The 19,590-nt window shown below is 40.7% G+C and overlaps 1 protein-coding gene across 1 annotated transcript in view; it reads left to right on the forward strand.

The window, feature by feature from the left end:
• Positions 1-19,590, forward strand: part of myo10l1 (myosin X, like 1) — a 62,390-nt gene that overhangs the window by 4,687 nt on the left and 38,113 nt on the right. Inside the window, exons 2-17 of the mRNA XM_010786492.1 lie at positions 9,347-9,505; positions 11,065-11,252; positions 12,123-12,257; positions 12,859-12,983; positions 13,110-13,123; positions 13,245-13,329; positions 13,571-13,677; positions 14,763-14,892; positions 14,974-15,092; positions 15,179-15,325; positions 15,441-15,541; positions 16,286-16,352; positions 16,682-16,774; positions 16,881-16,949; positions 17,049-17,131; positions 17,533-17,635. Of these exons, the coding sequence (XP_010784794.1) occupies positions 9,347-9,505; positions 11,065-11,252; positions 12,123-12,257; positions 12,859-12,983; positions 13,110-13,123; positions 13,245-13,329; positions 13,571-13,677; positions 14,763-14,892; positions 14,974-15,092; positions 15,179-15,325; positions 15,441-15,541; positions 16,286-16,352; positions 16,682-16,774; positions 16,881-16,949; positions 17,049-17,131; positions 17,533-17,635 (1,725 nt within the window). The remainder of the gene's footprint in view (positions 1-9,346; positions 9,506-11,064; positions 11,253-12,122; positions 12,258-12,858; positions 12,984-13,109; positions 13,124-13,244; positions 13,330-13,570; positions 13,678-14,762; positions 14,893-14,973; positions 15,093-15,178; positions 15,326-15,440; positions 15,542-16,285; positions 16,353-16,681; positions 16,775-16,880; positions 16,950-17,048; positions 17,132-17,532; positions 17,636-19,590) is intronic.

A 19,590-nucleotide genomic window follows, 5' to 3' on the forward strand; every position in this document is an offset into this window, starting at 1 on the left:
TGTGTGTGAGAGATGTGTGTGTGAGAGATGTGTGTGAGATGTGTGTGTGAGAGATGTGTGTGTGAGAGATGTGTGTGTGAGAGATGTGTGTGTGAGAGATGTGTGTGTGAGAGATGTGTGTGTGAGAGATGTGTGTGTGAGAGATGTGTGTGTGAGATGTGTGTGTGAGAGATGTGTGTGTGTGTGTGTGTGTGTGTGTGTGAAAGTCCGTTCACACGGGCAAAGTGGGGTTAAGAATGCAGGTATTTTCCTGAAAAAGAGAAGCAACCGAGACATGTAAAAGGGAAGATGCTGTGTGACATATTCACATAATGTTGTCAGCAAATCTCATGAAAAGACAGAATTTGAAAAGAAAGTATGGTCATTCTGTGTATTTCTCTGTCCGAGATTCTAAATTCAGTGCCAATCCATGTAGAGAAAATTCACTGGATATGTGAAAACTTAAAATCTGCTGGTGCTACTTGAGGAAGTGAGAAGAAGTATCAAGGGACACTAAATATTCTTCCTCTGGAGACCATGAATGTCTTTACAATTGTTCATGAATTTTTTTACATCATTCTGAAGTAAGTTAGTTTCTCCTGTTTAAGCAATTCTCTTTAAAACTACATTGCTCAGCCAACAATATTAGTAATCTTTAAAAAAAATGTTCAATAACATATTGGCTTGGGGTGGAGTGCTATGGAAAGGGTAGATGACTCAATGAAATGTGTCTCTTTATTTAGTTTATTTGTGACAAAGGAAAGTCCAGAAATACCACATCCTTTAAGGAATTTCCTCTCCCGCACTTCATGTCACTGAGAGATGTAGAAGAGAAAATCTGAGTTGTTTGCTTGTTTGTTTATTTACTTCTACATTGCTACCACTCTTTTTATCTCTCCCTTTCAGACTCCTTAGTGTTTTTATCTCATTATTCAATGTCTTTCCTCAGTGCTTCTCTCGAATAATGAATTATTGAATAAGCTGTATCCCATTTTAGAATCTCTGGGTAGTCAAACTTAGTGTGCGTGTGCACATAAAGAACAGTTTGTCTGTGTATCTCCCCCTTTGTGTAAATGTTCGCCAAGAAGCCCAGAAAGTGTGTTAAAACCCACCAGAGGGCAATGGAAGAAGAAGACGGAGACAATTGCAACAATCTTTTTTTTCTCTTCCACTCCAGCTGTGTTTTTTTCCTCCATCACTGACATACTTTCTAACTTCATAGCAGTCCGTCCTCTCTCATCTGCATCTGGGTTTTCCCAAATGTTTTTTTATGGAACGTCTCTTCTTTATCTGTTGTTTTAGGCATTTATATTTGAAAGCAGCTTTGGCATTAGAAGCAGCTCAGGCATTTATTTGATTTAATCTTGTAGCTTAATGACGTTTATTTTTATTTTTAGAAAGACCACTTTTGGAGATTGACTTCTCTATATAGTTTCTTTTTAAATGAATGATGCAATGTGTTTTATTCTAGGTACTCAACGTCAGTAAAACTGGACCTTTACCGCAGTGATTTTTAGCATTATTTAAAAAATATCTATCATGCAAATTCCCCAACTTGATCTAGGTGCAAAACTAAATCCCTTTAAGATATTGGGATATAACTAACACACCTGAAGATATATGGGTCACATCCTACATCTACATCTTTCAGATAATACCATTTGGATACAGATATATCTAAAAAACACTAAACAAAATTGACATTGACAATCTTGTTTCCATACTAACCCGTCTGATGGGAATTTACACAAAACAGGATTTCAGCTATAAGAAGCAACCTAATAGTAATACCTTATAATAACCAACCTGAGACACTTTGGGGACATCGTCTATTTAAAAAAAGATTTCCAACAACCACAACTATGCATTTTGACCCAAGCCTTCATTTAAATGTTGAGAGGAGCCCTATCTTTTGTTCAACTATAATTACGCTGGATTGCAAAGGCATGCTTGGCTTTCTGATTGACACGGCTCTCAGAAAGTCTTCAATTACAGCCAGGGGTCTCAGATTGAGCCATTTAGGCATCAAGTGAGTCTGTGTGGGTTAGCACACAGGAATCAATGTACATTAGAGACACAGATACTTTCAGTTAAAAAAAGAAATAAGCATGGAGAGATGGAGTGAAAAAAAGGAAGTCTTAGGATGGCGAAATATGAGAGATGCAAAGGCAGAAGAGATACGGGCAAATTAATGAAGGGTGGGATGATGTGAGGAAGATATCGAAAGAACAGAGAGAGAAATGACAGAGAGGGGGAAGGGATAAACGGAGTGACGTACAAAGGGAGAGCGAGATGAGAGACATGAAGGCATGCAAAGAGCGAGAGTGGGAGAGAGAGAAAGATTTAATAGGGTGAAACATAAATTGAAAAGTCTGATAAAAGTATTGGACTTGGTTTGATGTAATTTGGGGGAAATTCAGTTCATTTTTTGTCCTCACAGATTTAGCAATACACCCTGGTCCAGATGTAAAACAGTCAATATGAAAGCATCCCTGCATGTGTACAGCTTTCAAAGCCATGACTAACAGGCATGTTTATGCATGTCATCACTCAGAAAAGCATGTCATCGGTGCACATCACACACATTGAGAAGTACGAACACGTTAACACACACACATATTTCAATTATGCCAGGGGTCTTTACTCTTGATTAAAGATTGAGAGTCACAGGGGAGATAAATTAACAAACCTACTCGGGCGAATCAGAAACAAGCTGAAACAAGATTGACATATCAACTTGCAGGCAAAATTGTTTGTTGTTGTTGGTATAGCTAGATAATTATACAGTGAGTAGTACATTTGGATTTATGAACTTTGCTTAAAATCTAAATATTACAAACACTAGCTTAAATGAAATGTTTGAAAATTGCAGCCTATTTGAATGTTTGCACATTTGCAACCAGTATTTGCAACTGGTAAAATAAACATGATCATATATTTAATATAACAACAATTAAAGCGCTTATGGTGATTTTATTCAATACAAAATATTGCTCGAAATTAACATTACAAACTGACAAACACGTATATTAGGCCTAATTAGAATAAATAAAAGGTAATTTTGAAAAGGATAAAAGTATTGATTGCATTAGAACAAATGTTATTATAGCACTATATGATCAAAGTCATCCTCATGATATTGACCCCGGCTGTAACACTAATATATATAAGTAATTGTGCTTGGGTAGCAACATGTCAGTGTCTTGATTGAGCACCAAGGTTGTAAAAAGGTCGAGACAAAGAGTCAAGTGGAAGGGGTCATAGTGAAGATAGAGAGCTATATAAGTTATGCTCTCTCTAATGGAGGATGAAGGATAATTGGGTCATTTCATCACAGCTGAGTGAGTAGGGAAAGGTTAGAGAGGCAGTTACCAAAAGAGCATCCGCTCGACGTTTGTACTTGTAAAGCAGGAGAGAGTAGATTAGGAGTGCAGAAACTACAACATATGACACACTGGTTTCTATTTGTTAGTTATAAACAACATTTTACGTGCGGTCATTTTGGAAAAATATGCTACTGAGTTTATCTTTGCCCTATAGAGAGCTGTCTGCATGCAACAGCTCCGTAGAAGACTGTGTTGCTGGAGTGAAATAGATTTATTTAACAACAAGATGTCTGAACGCCTACAGCGCGCCCCTCTGCCACTCTCAACAGACTCCCAACATCTGTTATGGCAAAACACACACACACAAGAACACGCACACGCGCATACACACACACACACACACACACACACACACACACACACACACACACACACACACACACACACACACACACACACACACAGGATGGAGGCTGGCTGTGAGACTGCGCTGACATATTAACAACCCAGTATTGTAAAGGTTTTCTATTCTTAGGCAAGTTGATTTAGCTGGACTGAATGAACGACCTTTATGCTGCGATGAAATTACTTTAATTATCTGTGTGTGTGTGTGTGTGTGTGTGTGTGTGTGTGTGTGTGTGTGTGTGTGTGTGTGTGTGTGTGTGTGTGTGTGTGTGTGTGTGTGTGTGTGTGTGGACCATAGACTGTATATAGAAACTGGATCTAGAAAGGGTGACCTCACAGATTGTTATGTGGATTACAGTTTAAAGCCTTGAATTTGGCATTTTTGGTTCACATTGGACTGTCGCCATCTTGGTTTCTTGGTACCAGAAGTGACACAAGAGGATGGAGAAAAAGTGCAACCTTTTGAGACACCTACAATGTTACAGTTAGATTTCTGAATGAAAACACACTGTTGAAAGGGTTAAAGTTGTACGATGAAAACACAGACCCCCAAACCAGACAACACTGTTCTAACTAGCAATGCCCAATATACCCTGCTTTGTCGTCTATTTTACTCTAAATGATTCCATAACTAAAAAAATTATCATTATTCTGAATTAAAGCAGACTTGAAACTACCGATCGAGACCGTAAACTCATGTTTAAATGACTCAGGTAATAATAGGGTCAATTTGTCATAGACTTCTATACAGTGACAGTCAGACCTACATTATAAAGTCGCCCCCTGCTGGCTATTAGCGACTCGGAGGTCCTATTTTTAGACCTGGAGGTTGCCACTTGCTGTTGATTGAATGCATCAGAGAAAGATCATCCTAGCAGCGTGTGTGTGTGTGTGTGTGTGTGTGTGTGTGTGTGTGAAAGCACCATTTGTTACGTTCCCTCCTAACTAGGGGTACAAAGGGAAGTAACAAAACACCAAGAATAACCGGGCGAGAGAAAAAGGAGAGGAAACTGTCTACTGAAGCCACAAAGTGAGGTTCTAATTGATACAAAAGAAAAGAGGCTCACCAGCCAAATGGCAAAACAATCTTAAGTGAATGAGGTCAACTTTCTTCCAAAAGTGACTAACATTAAAACAATACACGGAGACACTACACTACAGCATGTATCACGGACTGCATGCGGCCGTGTGTGTGTGTGTGTGTGTGTGTGTGTGTGTGTGTGTGTGTGTGTGTGTGTGTGTGTGTACNCACAGGCCTCACATAGAGACAGAGACATGCTGCACACAATGCAGCCAGAGGAGAAGGAGCGAGCCACTGCAGCCTTCCTCAGGTCCTTTATGGAGGCCCTGATTGGGGATTGGGAGCACCTAGGGGAGAGGCTGCACCTGGAGACAATCAGGGAGAGAGAGGGACTTCGCCTCTCTATTGTTTTGCCGGGGTCTGTTACCGTTTGTGACTTCCTCCGTTCGGACGTTTTATTCATGTTGTAAACATTAACTTTCCTAATACGAACTATGGAGCATGGAAGGCTGAGTCGAGCAGTAATCGGCAAACCATTGAATCTGCCGATGCGCGTGCAAGACACCAACAGAATGAGCATGGTGTATACAACACCGGAGCAACACATGGAACTCACACATCACACAGATCCACATCGCTCTGAGCCAGGTCCACCCACCGCTTCAGAGACGGGAACACCCACACCCACGGCACTGTGACAGACGGACGCAGAACTCAACTGCAACTCACCACTCTGTCGCATTGCAACTGGGTGCCGATCTTTTGGCTTTTCCACAGACCGCTTGGAAGCTGCCACCTGCTTCTTCCGAGCTACACACTCTGCCACTAGATGACCAGGGTCAAGACAAAATAAACACAATCTCTTTTTCTTGGGTCCTGGAAGAGAAACAGAATGAGCATGTGTGGCACGCCTGTTGCGAGCTTTCCGGAAACCAACACGATGAGGAATGCTATCAAATGACCAGGGTTATGACAAAAAAACAAGGCTTTTCTAGCTTGGGACCTGATACTGGAAAAATGGCATGGGGGACGTATGTGTCACGAGCTCTATGGTAAGAATCTCGCTGAGGGGGATCACACTCTTGATGAGGGGGATCACGCTGAGAAAAAATGCTTTTATGTGTAAGTGCAAACTCATCTGCTAGAGTGGCAGCCTGCTGAAGGGTAGATACTTTTTGCTCATTTAAATGAACTACAGTACGTTCTGGTACAAAGTTTTTTAATTCCTCCAGCATCATTAGTTCACACATTGAGGTAATGTCATCAGCTTTACAAGCTCTACACCACCTGTCAAAGAGGATTTTCTTCTCCCTCGCAAAGTCCACATAAGTCTGGCCAGAAATGTTCTTCAGGCCGCGGAAACGCTGCCTGTAGGCCTCAGGCACAAGCTCATATGCCCTGAGAACAGCACCTTTCACATTGTCATTCACCATACAATCCTCGACAGAAAGAGAAGAGCAAGCCTCCTGAGCCTTGCCGACTAGCTTGCACTGTACAAGTATGGCGCACACATCTTCTGGCCAGCGCAGAGCAGCAGCAATGCGCTCAAATGCACCAAAGAAGGTCTCCACTTCTGACTCACGAAAGACAGGGACCAGCTGAATGTTGCTACCAACATCAAAAGCAGCAGCAGAATCTGACAATGGTTGTGTACCCGAAGAGGTACCAACTGAACCTGTCTGCAGCTCTAGCTGACGCATCCTGAAAGCTTTGTCTGCATCCAACTTTCTGATCTCCAGCTCCCTCCTGAGCTGAAAGGCTCGCTCACGCTCCTCCTTCTCCCACTGTAGACGAGCTAACCTCACTTTCAACCTGGCATCTAATTTAGAACCAGTAAGGACTCACTCCACACAAGGGAGGCCATACTAAAACACACAAACTAATTTTCAACACTCACACTTAAATAACCTCACTCAACAAAAAGCAATATATCTGAGGCTACACAAACATTGTCTCTTTCACATAACAAACTTCCCCAGATCCTGCCTACCACAAACTTACCTATCTTCCTCGAGGCGACTTTGAAGGCAAACATCAGCGACCGAAACCCTGAACCGCCTGCCCCCAACAGGGACTAAATCCCCACCCAGGATTAGCCCGAAAATAAAAAAGGCAAAATAATAAATAAGTGTCTGAAGGAAGGACTTATTCAGCCCAGCTAGACACTCCCCTATCTAAACTGAGGAAGCTGTTCAACAGTAAGAGACTTCACAGCCAATGCTACACTTATATACACTATATCTCACCACCAAACACAATATTAACAATAAACAACAAACAATCAAATACTCATTCTTTGTCTCAAAAATCCCGGACGAGCCCCCATTTGTTTATGCTTAAAATGGAAAGACCTTACACTTACAGTGTTAGCATTGTCCTCCTCACACTGAACAAGATTTTATTATCCAGTTGGCATCAATACCAGATTGACAACTGTGTGGCACAAGTGTTATATCTACTTCAGAGGAGGTTTTGTGGTGTATTTTACTTTTAGCACAGACACTGAGAAGTAACACCAGCTTAAACGTTATGCAGTTTATCTAATTGCAATACAAAACAACACACTACCCTGGTGAAAAAAACAGCTAAGTTGACCAGCCTGACCAGCCAGTATAGGTTGGCTGGTTTAGAGGGGTTTTGGACACTTTAGCTGCAGCCAGGATGGCTGGTTTAGCTGGTTTAGCTGGTGCACCAGCTATACCAGCTAAACCAGCCATCCTGGCCAGCTAAAACAAACATAGACCAGCATAGTGCTGGTACGCTGGGCTGGTCATCAGCATCCATCTATCACCAGTTTATGTTTAATAATAGTATTAAATATACCATACTGGAAGCTTACCAGGATTCCAGGTGACCAGCATACATTTATTTAAACCAGAGAACATAAATATATTACAAAGATTCATTGTGTCATGTATTCTGGTTGGCTATCTACCAAAAATAAAGACATTGTATAGTGTTCATAACAGTATTTTAATTTAATAAATAGCTAGTTAATATACTAAAATACACAATAACAATACAATAATTATACAAATAACAACCAACCTGCAAATCAACCTACACATCAAAATAAATATATGATCTAAAAAAGGTGCATTTGATTTAAAATAAAAGTAATAAATAGAATTCAACATTTAAATGGTAACAAAAACAGTAACACTATCAGAGGCGCGGGAAGGTATTTTGAGTGGGGGCTGAGGTGCTGTCCGATGTGCTAATTACGCACGTGCTAATTTTACGCACGGGGGGGGGGGGGGTGACGTTGACTCAAACCGAGCAAAACCACACACACAGTGCATATAACAACGGACTCCAGTTCACGCTATTACGGGCACTATATAGAGCACGCACAAAAGCGCGATCACACACACACACTATTAAGATGTAAAATATTATTTTACCAACATGTGGAATTTACATTCATTGAAGTAGGCTATCAAGGCATTGCTAATGTCTGGCTATTTCTGGCTTTATCTTTATGATACAAAACTAATCCCATATCATACCACTTTTTTTCAACCACTGCCATCTCGCCGTTACCCCGTGTCCCGCCCTCTCTGTGTGTCTCTGTCTGTCTCTGTCTGTTTCAGTTTCGCCAGCAAGACTGCTGGTAGACCAGCGTAGACCAGCTTAACTACCAGCTAAAACCAGCATAGCCAAGCATGACATCCATGCTGGGCTATGCTGGTTTAGCTGACCAGGCTGGTCTTGAACCAGCAAGAACAGTCTGGCCAGCTTGTCCAGCATGCTAAACCAACTAAACCAGCCTAACACCAGCTAAAACCAGCAACCATCTTAAGCTGGTCTATGCTGTTTTTTTCAGCAGGGTAGCAGGACTTCACTGATTGATTTAGGATTTGTTCAATGTTTATAAAACAAAGTCACAACAAGTAGTGGTGTTACAGTGGTTTAGTGCCAACTTGACAAGCAAAAGTCAATGCGGCAGATGCTATGCTATGCTAACTGGTTTTAACTGATTGTCCGTCATCAACCCTGCTTTGTGATTTTGCACTGAAATGGAAATGATGTCACTCATCAGCATTTGTTGACCCTGATCAGTGGTTGTTGGTGACTGAGAATTTGGTTTTGTCGTTACATGACAGAAGAAAGTTGGTAACAGAAAGCTTTCTTAGCTATTTAAGACAATCTCATATTATTTTGTATCTCTCCACCCTCGTATTTTCAAAAAGCAAAAGACCAGAGGCTGCCAATGCCAGTGCAAAACCCAAGGTAGTTTAACTTTGCAGTACCAACTTTCAAAACTCATATATCAGTGGCGAGCCGTGACTTTTTATACCTGGGCCCTCTGAACCCCCCCGCCTTCCCTCGAAAAAAAATAAGAGTTACGTCACAATATCCATGGTCAAAGATGAGGACTGGTTACACAGTATTTACAGATTTATGAATACCGACCATTTCACCTTGAGGAAGAATAAAGTTGCGCATGCCTAAACTACTGTTTGATCAGCAGAGCTTCCTATCTTGTTATGAAAAGTTTTGCGTGTCTAACTGCAACACAATCAGGTGTTTTCTAACGAAATAATACTACTGAAATATGTTATTGACGCAGACAAGAATGTAACACATTCAATGTAATGTATTTGTCTTCCAGGTGTTGTACCTGCAGCAGGCGGAGATCACCAGGGAGCGGGTGTACGCGATGCACCAGTCCAGCATCGATGGCGTGGAGGACATGTCGGCGCTGGCTGACCTGCACGAGGCCGCCATCATGCACAACCTGTACCAGCGCTACCAGAAGGATAACATCTATGTGAGTGCATTCAGATAGATGTGTGTCTGCGTTTGTAAGTATGTGTGAGAGGGTGGATGCAGAGCATGTTTATGTTGTGATCTGCCCCCCTTTTCCAGTAATCTTTACATGCCTGAGGTTATCACTCATCCACTCCCAGTGGAATTAGTAAGGAGATGGAGAGAGAGGCTTAGAAAGTAAGAAACAACCAGCACACACAATTCTTAAGTGTTGTAATCCTTAACCTATTAATTCTGGGTGATTTGGTGACAACCAGGGACAAACAATTACATGTTTGCAGTAAAGAAAGAAACTGAATGCCTATTCACTAGAAATAAGTAATCATTTTTTTTGTATTAAAATATGTTAATACCTTTCTGAATCAAGTATTGTGATGCTACAGATCCATCCTTCTAAAGAAATAAGAAGAACATGTTTGTTTTGAACAGATGCTCACAAAAAATCATCCCATAATCCCTTTAATATATATTTTAAATAATATAAGAATAATGACACAAAAAGAAACATTCTCTAAACTATTGTGAATTGTAAAGCCATTGCAATAGCAGTCAAAAATAATCTCAATCAGTCTTTCAGCCCTAAAAAGTGACTATAAACACATGCATGATTTGTGTTTATTTCTACAGTAAATCCAATAGATGAAGCACCAAAAGCCTTTTGTCTTTTTCAGATCCTATGACACACTCATCACAATAAAATTTCCTATCTGTGGTAATTTGAGTATAGGTTTGTAATGAATTGAAGCTTTAATAAAACATTTCATTCATGACCATTGATGGTGAAAAGACAATAATCTCTTTTTCAGGTCATAAAAAGGATATTGATCTCAATTAAATAATAAATGTTGCCCTTGTTTGTTGAGTTGAAAGTCAGACATCTGGAAAGCCTGAAAACCTGAAAGCTGACAGGGAACAGACCAATAACAGCGTCCCTGGGAGTGACCCAATCTAGATGATGAAATATTGTCCATACATGGATTTCCCTTAAGCTGATCATAAGAATTGACCCTCATGGGTCAGCTTTCTGTGTCACTGTGCTCATGCATTTATGAGTAAATGTGTCCTTCAGCTTTATATGTGTGTAGCTCACAAACTGCACAGACAGGGTAATATGACTCGATGGAAGCCTTGCTGACCTTTTCTTTGTTCATAGTGCAGGAGGATAGAAAGCAAGGTGACTGTTACAGCACAAACGGCTCAGAATAGAAACCAAGCCTCCATCATCTCACTGATTTTAAGTCAGCTTTCTAATAAACATCTGATGATTTGTCACTAATGCTGTGAGATATGCACCCTGCTGTGTCCCCTTATCCTCCAGATTAATATCAACACAAGGCTACTTTGAAATGTCACATGTTTGTAGGCCCACTGTATGTTTTCCTGAGAGCTTATTGCTTGCACATGTGTTTAGTGCTTTCATTGTAAGTGTTGGGGCATGTTTAGATCTATATTTTTGAACCAGAGAGTGGTAGGAAATCCACTGACAACAAATATGAAGCAAATAAACTAAAAAAGGATACACAGACAGAAGCTGAAATGTAATTTGTTGACTGTTTTCAGACTAATATTGGCAGCATCCTGGCAGCAATCAACCCCTATAAGCAGATCGCAGGTATGTATGGTCCAGAGAGGGTGGACCAGTACTCCAAGCACCACATAGGCGAGCTTCCTCCGCACATCTTTGCCGTGGCCAATGAATGCTACCGCTGCATCTGGAAACGCCACGACAGTCAGTGTGTCCTCATCAGGTGAGCTTCAACCATGGAAGAGGCTTTTTTGGTGATCATATATACTGGCTTCCCTCTAATTCATGCTTTATCCATCTATCAGTCTGTCTTCCAAGCCATAAATCCATGTATTTATTAAATCCTCTATCACAGGGGACGGCAGCATATCCCAGCATGCATTAGGGTAGTTTTATTTTAGAAAATCCAACATTGCCTACTGTCCTACTTAACCAGAGTTACCAATGCATGTTTTATGTCCCTGAATGTCTGCTTTGTTGTCCATGTAGCTAAAACCAGGAGTCAGTTACCATAAATAAACATCTTTTCCCCTTTTGTAAAATACAAATCTCTAATGTGTGTATTTAGTGAACTTAAGAAGAGCATTTAGATGTATTTCTCTTTAAGTGTATGTACTTGAAGCCAATGCAGAGTCAGACAGGCAGACAGTGATAATGAAATTCAGACATATTTATTTATTTTTGCCATTATTTTTGAGAAAAACTAGGCTGAGATCAAGCTCAAACAGTACATTTGAAATGACATGTTTTGTTATTTAGATAGATTTAGACTAGTTGATGAAATAGAGATGAGAAATCTGCATTTGTGGATAAAAAAAACCCCATCCCTCCTCCAATAATAAAAAAAGAATTGGATGAAGTTAGTTAACTACTCATTGCTTGCTTTGCTAATTTAGAAGTAGGTTCATAAATCTCACCGTGCTCAATTACACCCAGGCTTTGTCTCTCTTCATTCCTGATTGAGACAGACTCTGAGATAATGCAAGGTCTCTGCAAATCAATTCAATCAATTAAACGACCAGAACAGTTTGAGATAAGGGAATGTCAGAGAAGGTCACAGTGTATTTAATTAAATTGTGTGTGTGTTCTCCAGTGGTGAATCGGGGGCAGGGAAGACGGAGAGCACTAAGCTGTTGCTTCAGTTCCTGTCGGTGATGAGCCAGAACTCGGCCGGGACTGCCCCATCGGAGAAGAGTACACGAGTGGAGCAGGCCATCGTGCAGAGCAGGTATATATGAGCACAATGAATTTAAGCTCTTTAAATGCAACTAATGATTATATTATTTCAATCAACCTACTGAATAATTACAATTCATTGTTTTGGGTTTTAAAGTTGTGCAAAAGAAAATTACTGTCACAAGGAAAAACATTCAGATGTCTCTTTTGCCCTATTAATTTGCCCGAAACCCAAATATTTTGAGTTTACAGTGATATGAAAGAGAGAAGAGACACCACCTTACATTTGAGAGGATGCTAGCAACAACTGTTTGGCAGTTTTGTTTAAAAGATGACTCTTTCCATCAACAAAACAATAACAGACATACTGTATTTTAATAGGCAAACCCAGATACTGTGGGAGAGTTCGGTGTTTGTATCGTCCACTTATGGATGTTTGTGATTATTGTATATAAAGCAGAACATTGCTGAAAAGCATGCTTATTCAGTCAGTTTTCCATAGATGAGTTAGGATCTGTAAAACAATGTTGCTTTAGGAGAAACATAATGAATGGTCTCTGCAGTGCATTATGGGTATACTGTATTCTACGCTGCATGCACAGATAAATGCTGACTAGAGCAAATGCACTCACTGCAGTATCTTCCTCTTTCAGTCCGATTATGGAAGCTTTCGGTAATGCTAAGACTGTTTACAACAACAACTCCAGTCGCTTTGGGAAGTTCATACAGCTTCACTTCTCTGAGGGCGGCAACATCCAGGGAGGCTGCGTCATCGACTGTATCCTTATATTCATATACAAGATATGTATATTTGTAGCAAATGCACTTTAATTTGTATGTGATTCATATGTGTCTTAGAAGAGCTCAGGTTTGGTTGTTTATTCCTTGACTGTCTACCTTTAAGATTTACTGGAAAAGGTAAGCACGTCTGGAGTCTGCACATATCAAGTTCAAATTCCTAAGGAGTGATTTGTCAGCGTTGCATTGTGAATCATAATGAATAGTAATGGTGTCTTTTCTGCAAATTATTTTATTCCAGAACCGAGTGGTGCGACAAAACCCTGGAGAACGAAACTACCACATCTTCTACGCTCTGCTGTCAGGTGCTAACAAAGACAATAAAAGTAAGTAAAACCACACAAAGGTCCAATTATCAAGACGTACATTATACATTTACCAGAGACTGGCAATGGGGATACAAAAACATCTATAGCATCAGATTGTGTTGTTATCAGTCAAAGCATGTTTTTGTTATTTCACTGGAACTCATACAGACTCTATCTACATCGTCTGAGTGCTGTGAGGTATCTCAATGTGCATCTCTGTCAGTAGCACCCTGACTTTATATATTTTCTCCTTTATCAGGCCTCTACTTCCTGGAAGACCCTCCTGAATCTTTCCACTACCTCAACCAATCAGGATGCATGAAGGACAAGAGCCTGAATGACAAAGAACTGTATAACAGTGTCATGGTCAGTATTATCTCTGTCAAGTGGATTTGATTTGACTAGCTTCCATGCAGATTGCTAAACTAGTCTGATGATGACTGTCCAGTATTATTAATACAATTGCTCTACATGTTTTTACCTTTTGCCAGGTTGTTGTTTTTCCTTTTTTATTAGTCTATTTATCAGCAGGTGTAACAGATTTGCATTAAATACATTACAAAAAGGCATACTGAAGGACAACAATTGCATCTGTGATTTGAATTTGAGTGTTGCTAAACCATAACTTCGAAACTAACAAAAATAAATAATATATAAAATATATTTATAAGCCATAAAGGGATTTTGCAGCTTGCTAATAGCAACACATACAATATAAATAATAGAAGTTATGTCTTTAAAATACAAGACAAAGGTACAAGTGGCCGAGATGGGTTTTCTCCGGATGGAGGCCGGCGTCTCCCTTAGGGATAAGGTGAGAAGTTCGGTCATCCGGGAGGGACTCGGAGTTGAGCCGCTCCTCCTTCGCGTCGAAAGGAGCCAGTTGAGGTGGTTCGGGCACCTAGTTAGGATGCCACCTGGGCGCCTCCCTAGGGAGGTGTTCCAGGCACGTCCAGCTGGGAAGAGACCAAGGGGTAGACCTAGGACCAGGTGGAGGGATTATATCTCTTCGCTGGCCTGGGAGCGCCTTGGGATCCCCCAGTCAGAGCTGGTTGATGTGGTCAGGGAAAAGAAAGTTTGGGGCTCTCTGCTGGAACTGCTACCTCCGCGACCCGACCACGGATAAGCGGGAGAAGATGGATGGATGGATGGGTGTCTTTAAAATGTCCCCAAAATGTGCACCCCCTTCTAGATTTTAAACTGTCTTTTTTATATTTCTTTTTTGTATAGCATCCTGGTGTAAAATGATTTCTGCCTTAGAAGCAGCTCCACCTCAATGCAACGTTTTTACAGTTGACATTCAAAACACAATTTATAAAACCTCTCTTTTTTATGCAGAATTTGCGGTGGTACTATATTGAGATTTTTAAATGATTATATTGCGATATTACGAGCACCTCATCTGTTGGTAGCACCTCATCACTTTACCTGTGTGTTTTTCCTGCGTGTAGGAGGCACTGAAGGTGTTGGACTTCGCAGAGGAGGAGATCAGAGACATGTTTAAGCTGCTGTCAGGAGTCTTACAGCTGGGAAACATCGAGTTCATGACTGCAGGAGGAGCCCAGATCACCACCAAGCAAGGTGAGTGCACGACTTGTGTGAAGAAAGTTAGGGAAAGTAAAACCTGATAGAAGTGTAAACTCATCTTTTTCCATCGTTCAGTGGTCACTAACGCCAGTGAGCTGCTGGGCCTGGATACCTTCCAGCTGTCCGAAGTGCTGACTCAGCGCTCAATAATCCTCAGAGGAGAGGAAATCTGCTCACCACTCACTATAGAGCAGGTCCGTTCACACACTTATATCCATACATTTATTCTCCCTCTTTTGATCGATCTATTCCTGATACACTCACACTCTCATCCTAACAGGCGGTAGATTCCCGGGATTCTGTTGCCATGGCGTTATATTCCCAGTGTTTCTCCTGGATCATCCTCAAAATAAATCAGAAGGTCAAAGGGAAGGAAAACTTCAAATCCATCGGCATCCTCGACATCTTCGGCTTTGAGAACTTTCAGGTAGGAACTGTTTAGCTGGAAGCTGTTTTTTAAATGCCACTCACACACATGCATGCAGATCTTATATACCGGTATATACATATCTATATCAAAAGTTATTTTTCTATGTGTCCAGGTGAATCGGTTCGAGCAGTTTAACATCAACTACGCCAACGAGAAGCTTCAGGAATACTTCAACAAGCATATCTTCTCCCTGGAGCAGCTCGAGTACAACAGGTGAACTTCCACATACAGTATGTCCATACAAACGTGAATAAACAATGACTTGATATTAACCGTTTGTGAGTTGTTTAGTTTATTGAGGGTTAAGGTTATTGACACCAATACAACAATATGAAAAACATGCAACTTTAAGGTATCATGTACAAACATTAGGTTCAGCCATAAAAGTATGTTTATTATAAATATAATCTACCGTACTTAAAAAGTTAATTAAAGGTGGGGTAGGTAAGTTTGAGAAACCGGCTACGAGATACACTTTTTGTTATATTCCATGGAATGCTGTTAACATCCCGATAGCAATGAATATCTTCAGAGCTTTGACAAAAAATCCATTAAAAAATGTCATCTGTGGAAGCCGTAGCGCTGTAAAAAGCACGACCAATCATCTGAGCCGGCCCGGCTAAAATAACTGGATGGCCTACCTGCCTGTCAGCCTTCCATCTGTGCACAAACTTATCTCGTGCCCTCATTGGTCATGTGCGCGTTCGTGTATGTTGGAGGAGGGGCTCTGTTTTCCGGCCGTGTATTTTCAAATTCTAGCGCACTCGAGCTGGTTTCTCCAAAAGTACCTACCCCAAGATTTAAGGATCTTTCAAGAAGTGATTTAAAAGGGTTGACCATTAAATTCACAAGCATGCAATCTTTCTAAGACATTAACAGAGTTTTACATATTTAATTAGTTGAATTAAATACTGTACATCCATTCTCCGTGTGTAATTGTTTGGGTTACCTCTACAGGGAAGGTGTCCAGTGGGACGCCATAGACTGGATGGACAATGCAGAGTGTCTGGACCTTATAGAAAAGGTAAAACATTGATTAATCTATACATGAATAGGTTTTTAAATCTATGTATCATCTTTGCATCTGACCTGGAAGGAGAGATATTGTGTTCATCATCAGTATTTTCTACAGCACAGACTTTTCTCTATCAGAGTTGAGCTGAAGTGAGTTAAAATAAAAGGAAGCCTGGGATGCTCTCTGTAAACTGATCTAATAATATCAGACTGATATCTTAGAAAGTGGTGCTGATTTCATAAATCTGATAGAATAACATTATGGTGTTCCCCTCTCTCTCTCTCTCTCTCTCTCTCTCTCTCTCTCTCTCTCTCTCTCTCTCTCTCTCTCTCTCCTAGAAACTGGGCCTGTTGGCGCTGGTGAATGAAGAGAGCCGATTCCCCAAAGGAACTGACTTCACTCTGCTGGAGAAGCTGCATAGCCGACACGCTGTGAGTTTTTTACATTCGGCATGCATTATTCAAAGAGTGTGTTGAGCTAAGTGGTAAACGTAAATGTATTTAATTTCCCTTTGTGCTATTCTCCTGTTTTCTGCAGACAAACCCTTTCTACTTCAAGCCCAGACTTGGCGATCATCAGTTTGGTATCAAACATTATGCTGGGGAGGTGAGAGATGTATAACTGAGCCGCTTTATGTCAACATAATGTATTTGTTACTGTCTCAAAGTTCGGGAGATTCACGATGAACCGGTCTTTCTTGGTCAGGTCCTTTATGATGGTCGAGGGATCCTGGAGAAGAACAGAGACACCTTCAGAGACGACATCCTAAACATGCTTAAGGACAGCAGGCAAGACATTCACACGCTTTAAATAAATAGTTTATTGGAAAAGTAAAACGGTACCAAGTCATGCTTTCAGTTGTTTGAACTGATATGAATCTTTGATTAAATGTGTTCTACATTTTACAGTGACTAGAATTAAACTGTCAATATAAGGTGAAAACTATCATTCACAATCATCGAAATGTCAACTTTTCACAAATAAATAAATATATAGAAATGTTCGTCTCACCATTGTGACATTTAAAATTGGCAAGAATCCATGACATACTAATTTAAGACCTCAAAATTATTTCAAATAGGTTAAACGGGTGCAGTTTATACCTCATTTTTGTTTTTAGTTCTGACATTTCCACTGACATAACTTATCATATGTAGGTATGTAATCCATTTTTTTAATGTTGCCCCAGACTGGACTTCATCTACGACTTGTTTGAGAAGGTCGGCAGCAGGAACAACGAGGAGAAGATGGGAACAGCCCGACGCAAACCCACCGTGAGCTCCCAGTTCAGAGTGAGTGATGCAAGCAGATTAAGATAATTACATTTCTAAAATGTTCAAAAAATTCTAAATTCTAAAAAAAATTCTTTAATAAATAACATAGATGATCAATCGTTCTGTCGCTTAGCTAATAGATGTATTGACTAATGTTTCATCTTTACTACCCCTTTTTGGGTGTTTTACTTTCTTGCAAGTGACAATTATTCAATATCATATGAATTACCGTAATTTTTGGACTATAAGCCGCGTCTTTTTTTCCCATTTTTGGACCCTGCGGTTTATATAACGGTGCGGCTAATCTATGGATTTTTACAGCTAACGGCCACTAGGGGACCTCCTAAATCTATGGATTTTACAGGTTACAGTCCACCACCTTTAACTCTATGGGCTCTATGGCCGGTCCGCGCCCCCCACCTTTAAGCGGCGGGCTCCAGCAGGAAAAGCTGGAGGCCGGAAAAGAGTGAGACAGGTAGCGCGCAAAAGTAAAAGTGGAACCGAGAGTGGTACGAGAGACAGAACGAGAGCAAGACAGACAGACATTACGAGAGCGAGACAGTTTGTGCAAAGGTGTTAAACGTGCGCTGGGAGCACACCGTTTAAGTTGGAAAGTTGAAAAGTTTGTGTGTTTCGGTCTCGGTGTCCAAAAGAGGACCCCTATCCGATTAGACTTATGGTTTGTCTAGGCTGTTTCGTGATTGTTCGTATCACCCCACTGACAGGTGGGTGGGGTTTGGTTGTCTCCGCGAGAAATCAGAACGGACGGGACAGTCCTTTCTTCCAAGGCGTCGGGTGTCGTAGGCTTACGTGGCTAGTCCCTTTTCCCCGTACCACTAGACACTGGTGTACACGCGAACTCACCAGAGAATGTGTGGTCGTGTGGCGCGCATTTAAGTTTAGACAAGGTGGAAGGTGGACGTCTCGGTTCTACGAGTATAGTAGAAAATAAAATTCCTGGACACTGTGTGTGTGTGTGTGTGTGTGTGTGGTGTGTGTGTGTGTGTGTGGTGTGTGTTGGCTGTGGTGGCTTGTGTTTGTGTGTGTGTGTGTGTGTGTGTGTGGTGTGTGTGTGTGGTGTGTGTGTTGGTGTGTGTGTGTGTGTGTGTGTGTGTGTGTGGTGTCGTCGTGTGTGTGTGTCGTGTTTTTCGTACTGAAACCTGTAAAAACTGAAATATATTATAAACCGTAAATGGTGCATTAATAAGCCTGATATTGCGCGTGGACTTATATTCGGCGTCGTCGATTTAACTTACTACACATGTACATATTCGCGTGACCTGATATTCCGCCGTCCACAAAATTAAAATTAATGGGTATACATGTCCCAAGCACGTGCTCCCCTAACAGCCCTTTTCTCTACCGACAAACTCCTTCGAGGGTAAATATGTAAATGTTGTTTGTGTCAACGTATAAACGTGTGTGCATATAGTGTCACAATCGTAAATCACGTTATCATGATGTCTTGTACCATGACTACGACACATTCGAGCATGACATTAGTGTTATCGNAAGCAGATTAAGATAATTACATTTCTAAAATGTTCTAAAAATTCTAAATTCTAAAAAAATGTCTTTGATAAATAACTTAGATGATCAATCGTTCTGTCGCTTAGCTAATAGATGTATTGACTAATGTTTCATCTTTACTACCCCTTTTTGGGTGTTTTACTTTCTTGCAAGTGACAATTATTCAATATCATATGAATTAAATGCAAATATATCAAAGTCAAAAGTCAAAGTCAGCTTTATTGTCAAGAATTCTACATGTTGTACATCCAGAAATCTCGAAATATCGTTTCTCGAGGTCCTACAGTGTGACATATATCAATCAACAACAACAAAAACAAAAAGGGCCTAGATACCCGGGGTATACAGTTACATGTTAATAGTGTGTGTGTGTGTGTGTGTGTGTGTGTGTGTGTGTGTGTGTGTGTGTGTGTGTGTGTGTGTGTGTACGTTAATTACGTTAG

The sequence above is a fragment of the Notothenia coriiceps genome, unplaced genomic scaffold (assembly GCF_000735185.1).
Source record: "Notothenia coriiceps isolate Sejong01 unplaced genomic scaffold, NC01 NC01_scaffold00029196, whole genome shotgun sequence".
In the NCBI taxonomy this organism is placed as follows: Eukaryota; Metazoa; Chordata; class Actinopteri; order Perciformes; family Nototheniidae; genus Notothenia; species Notothenia coriiceps.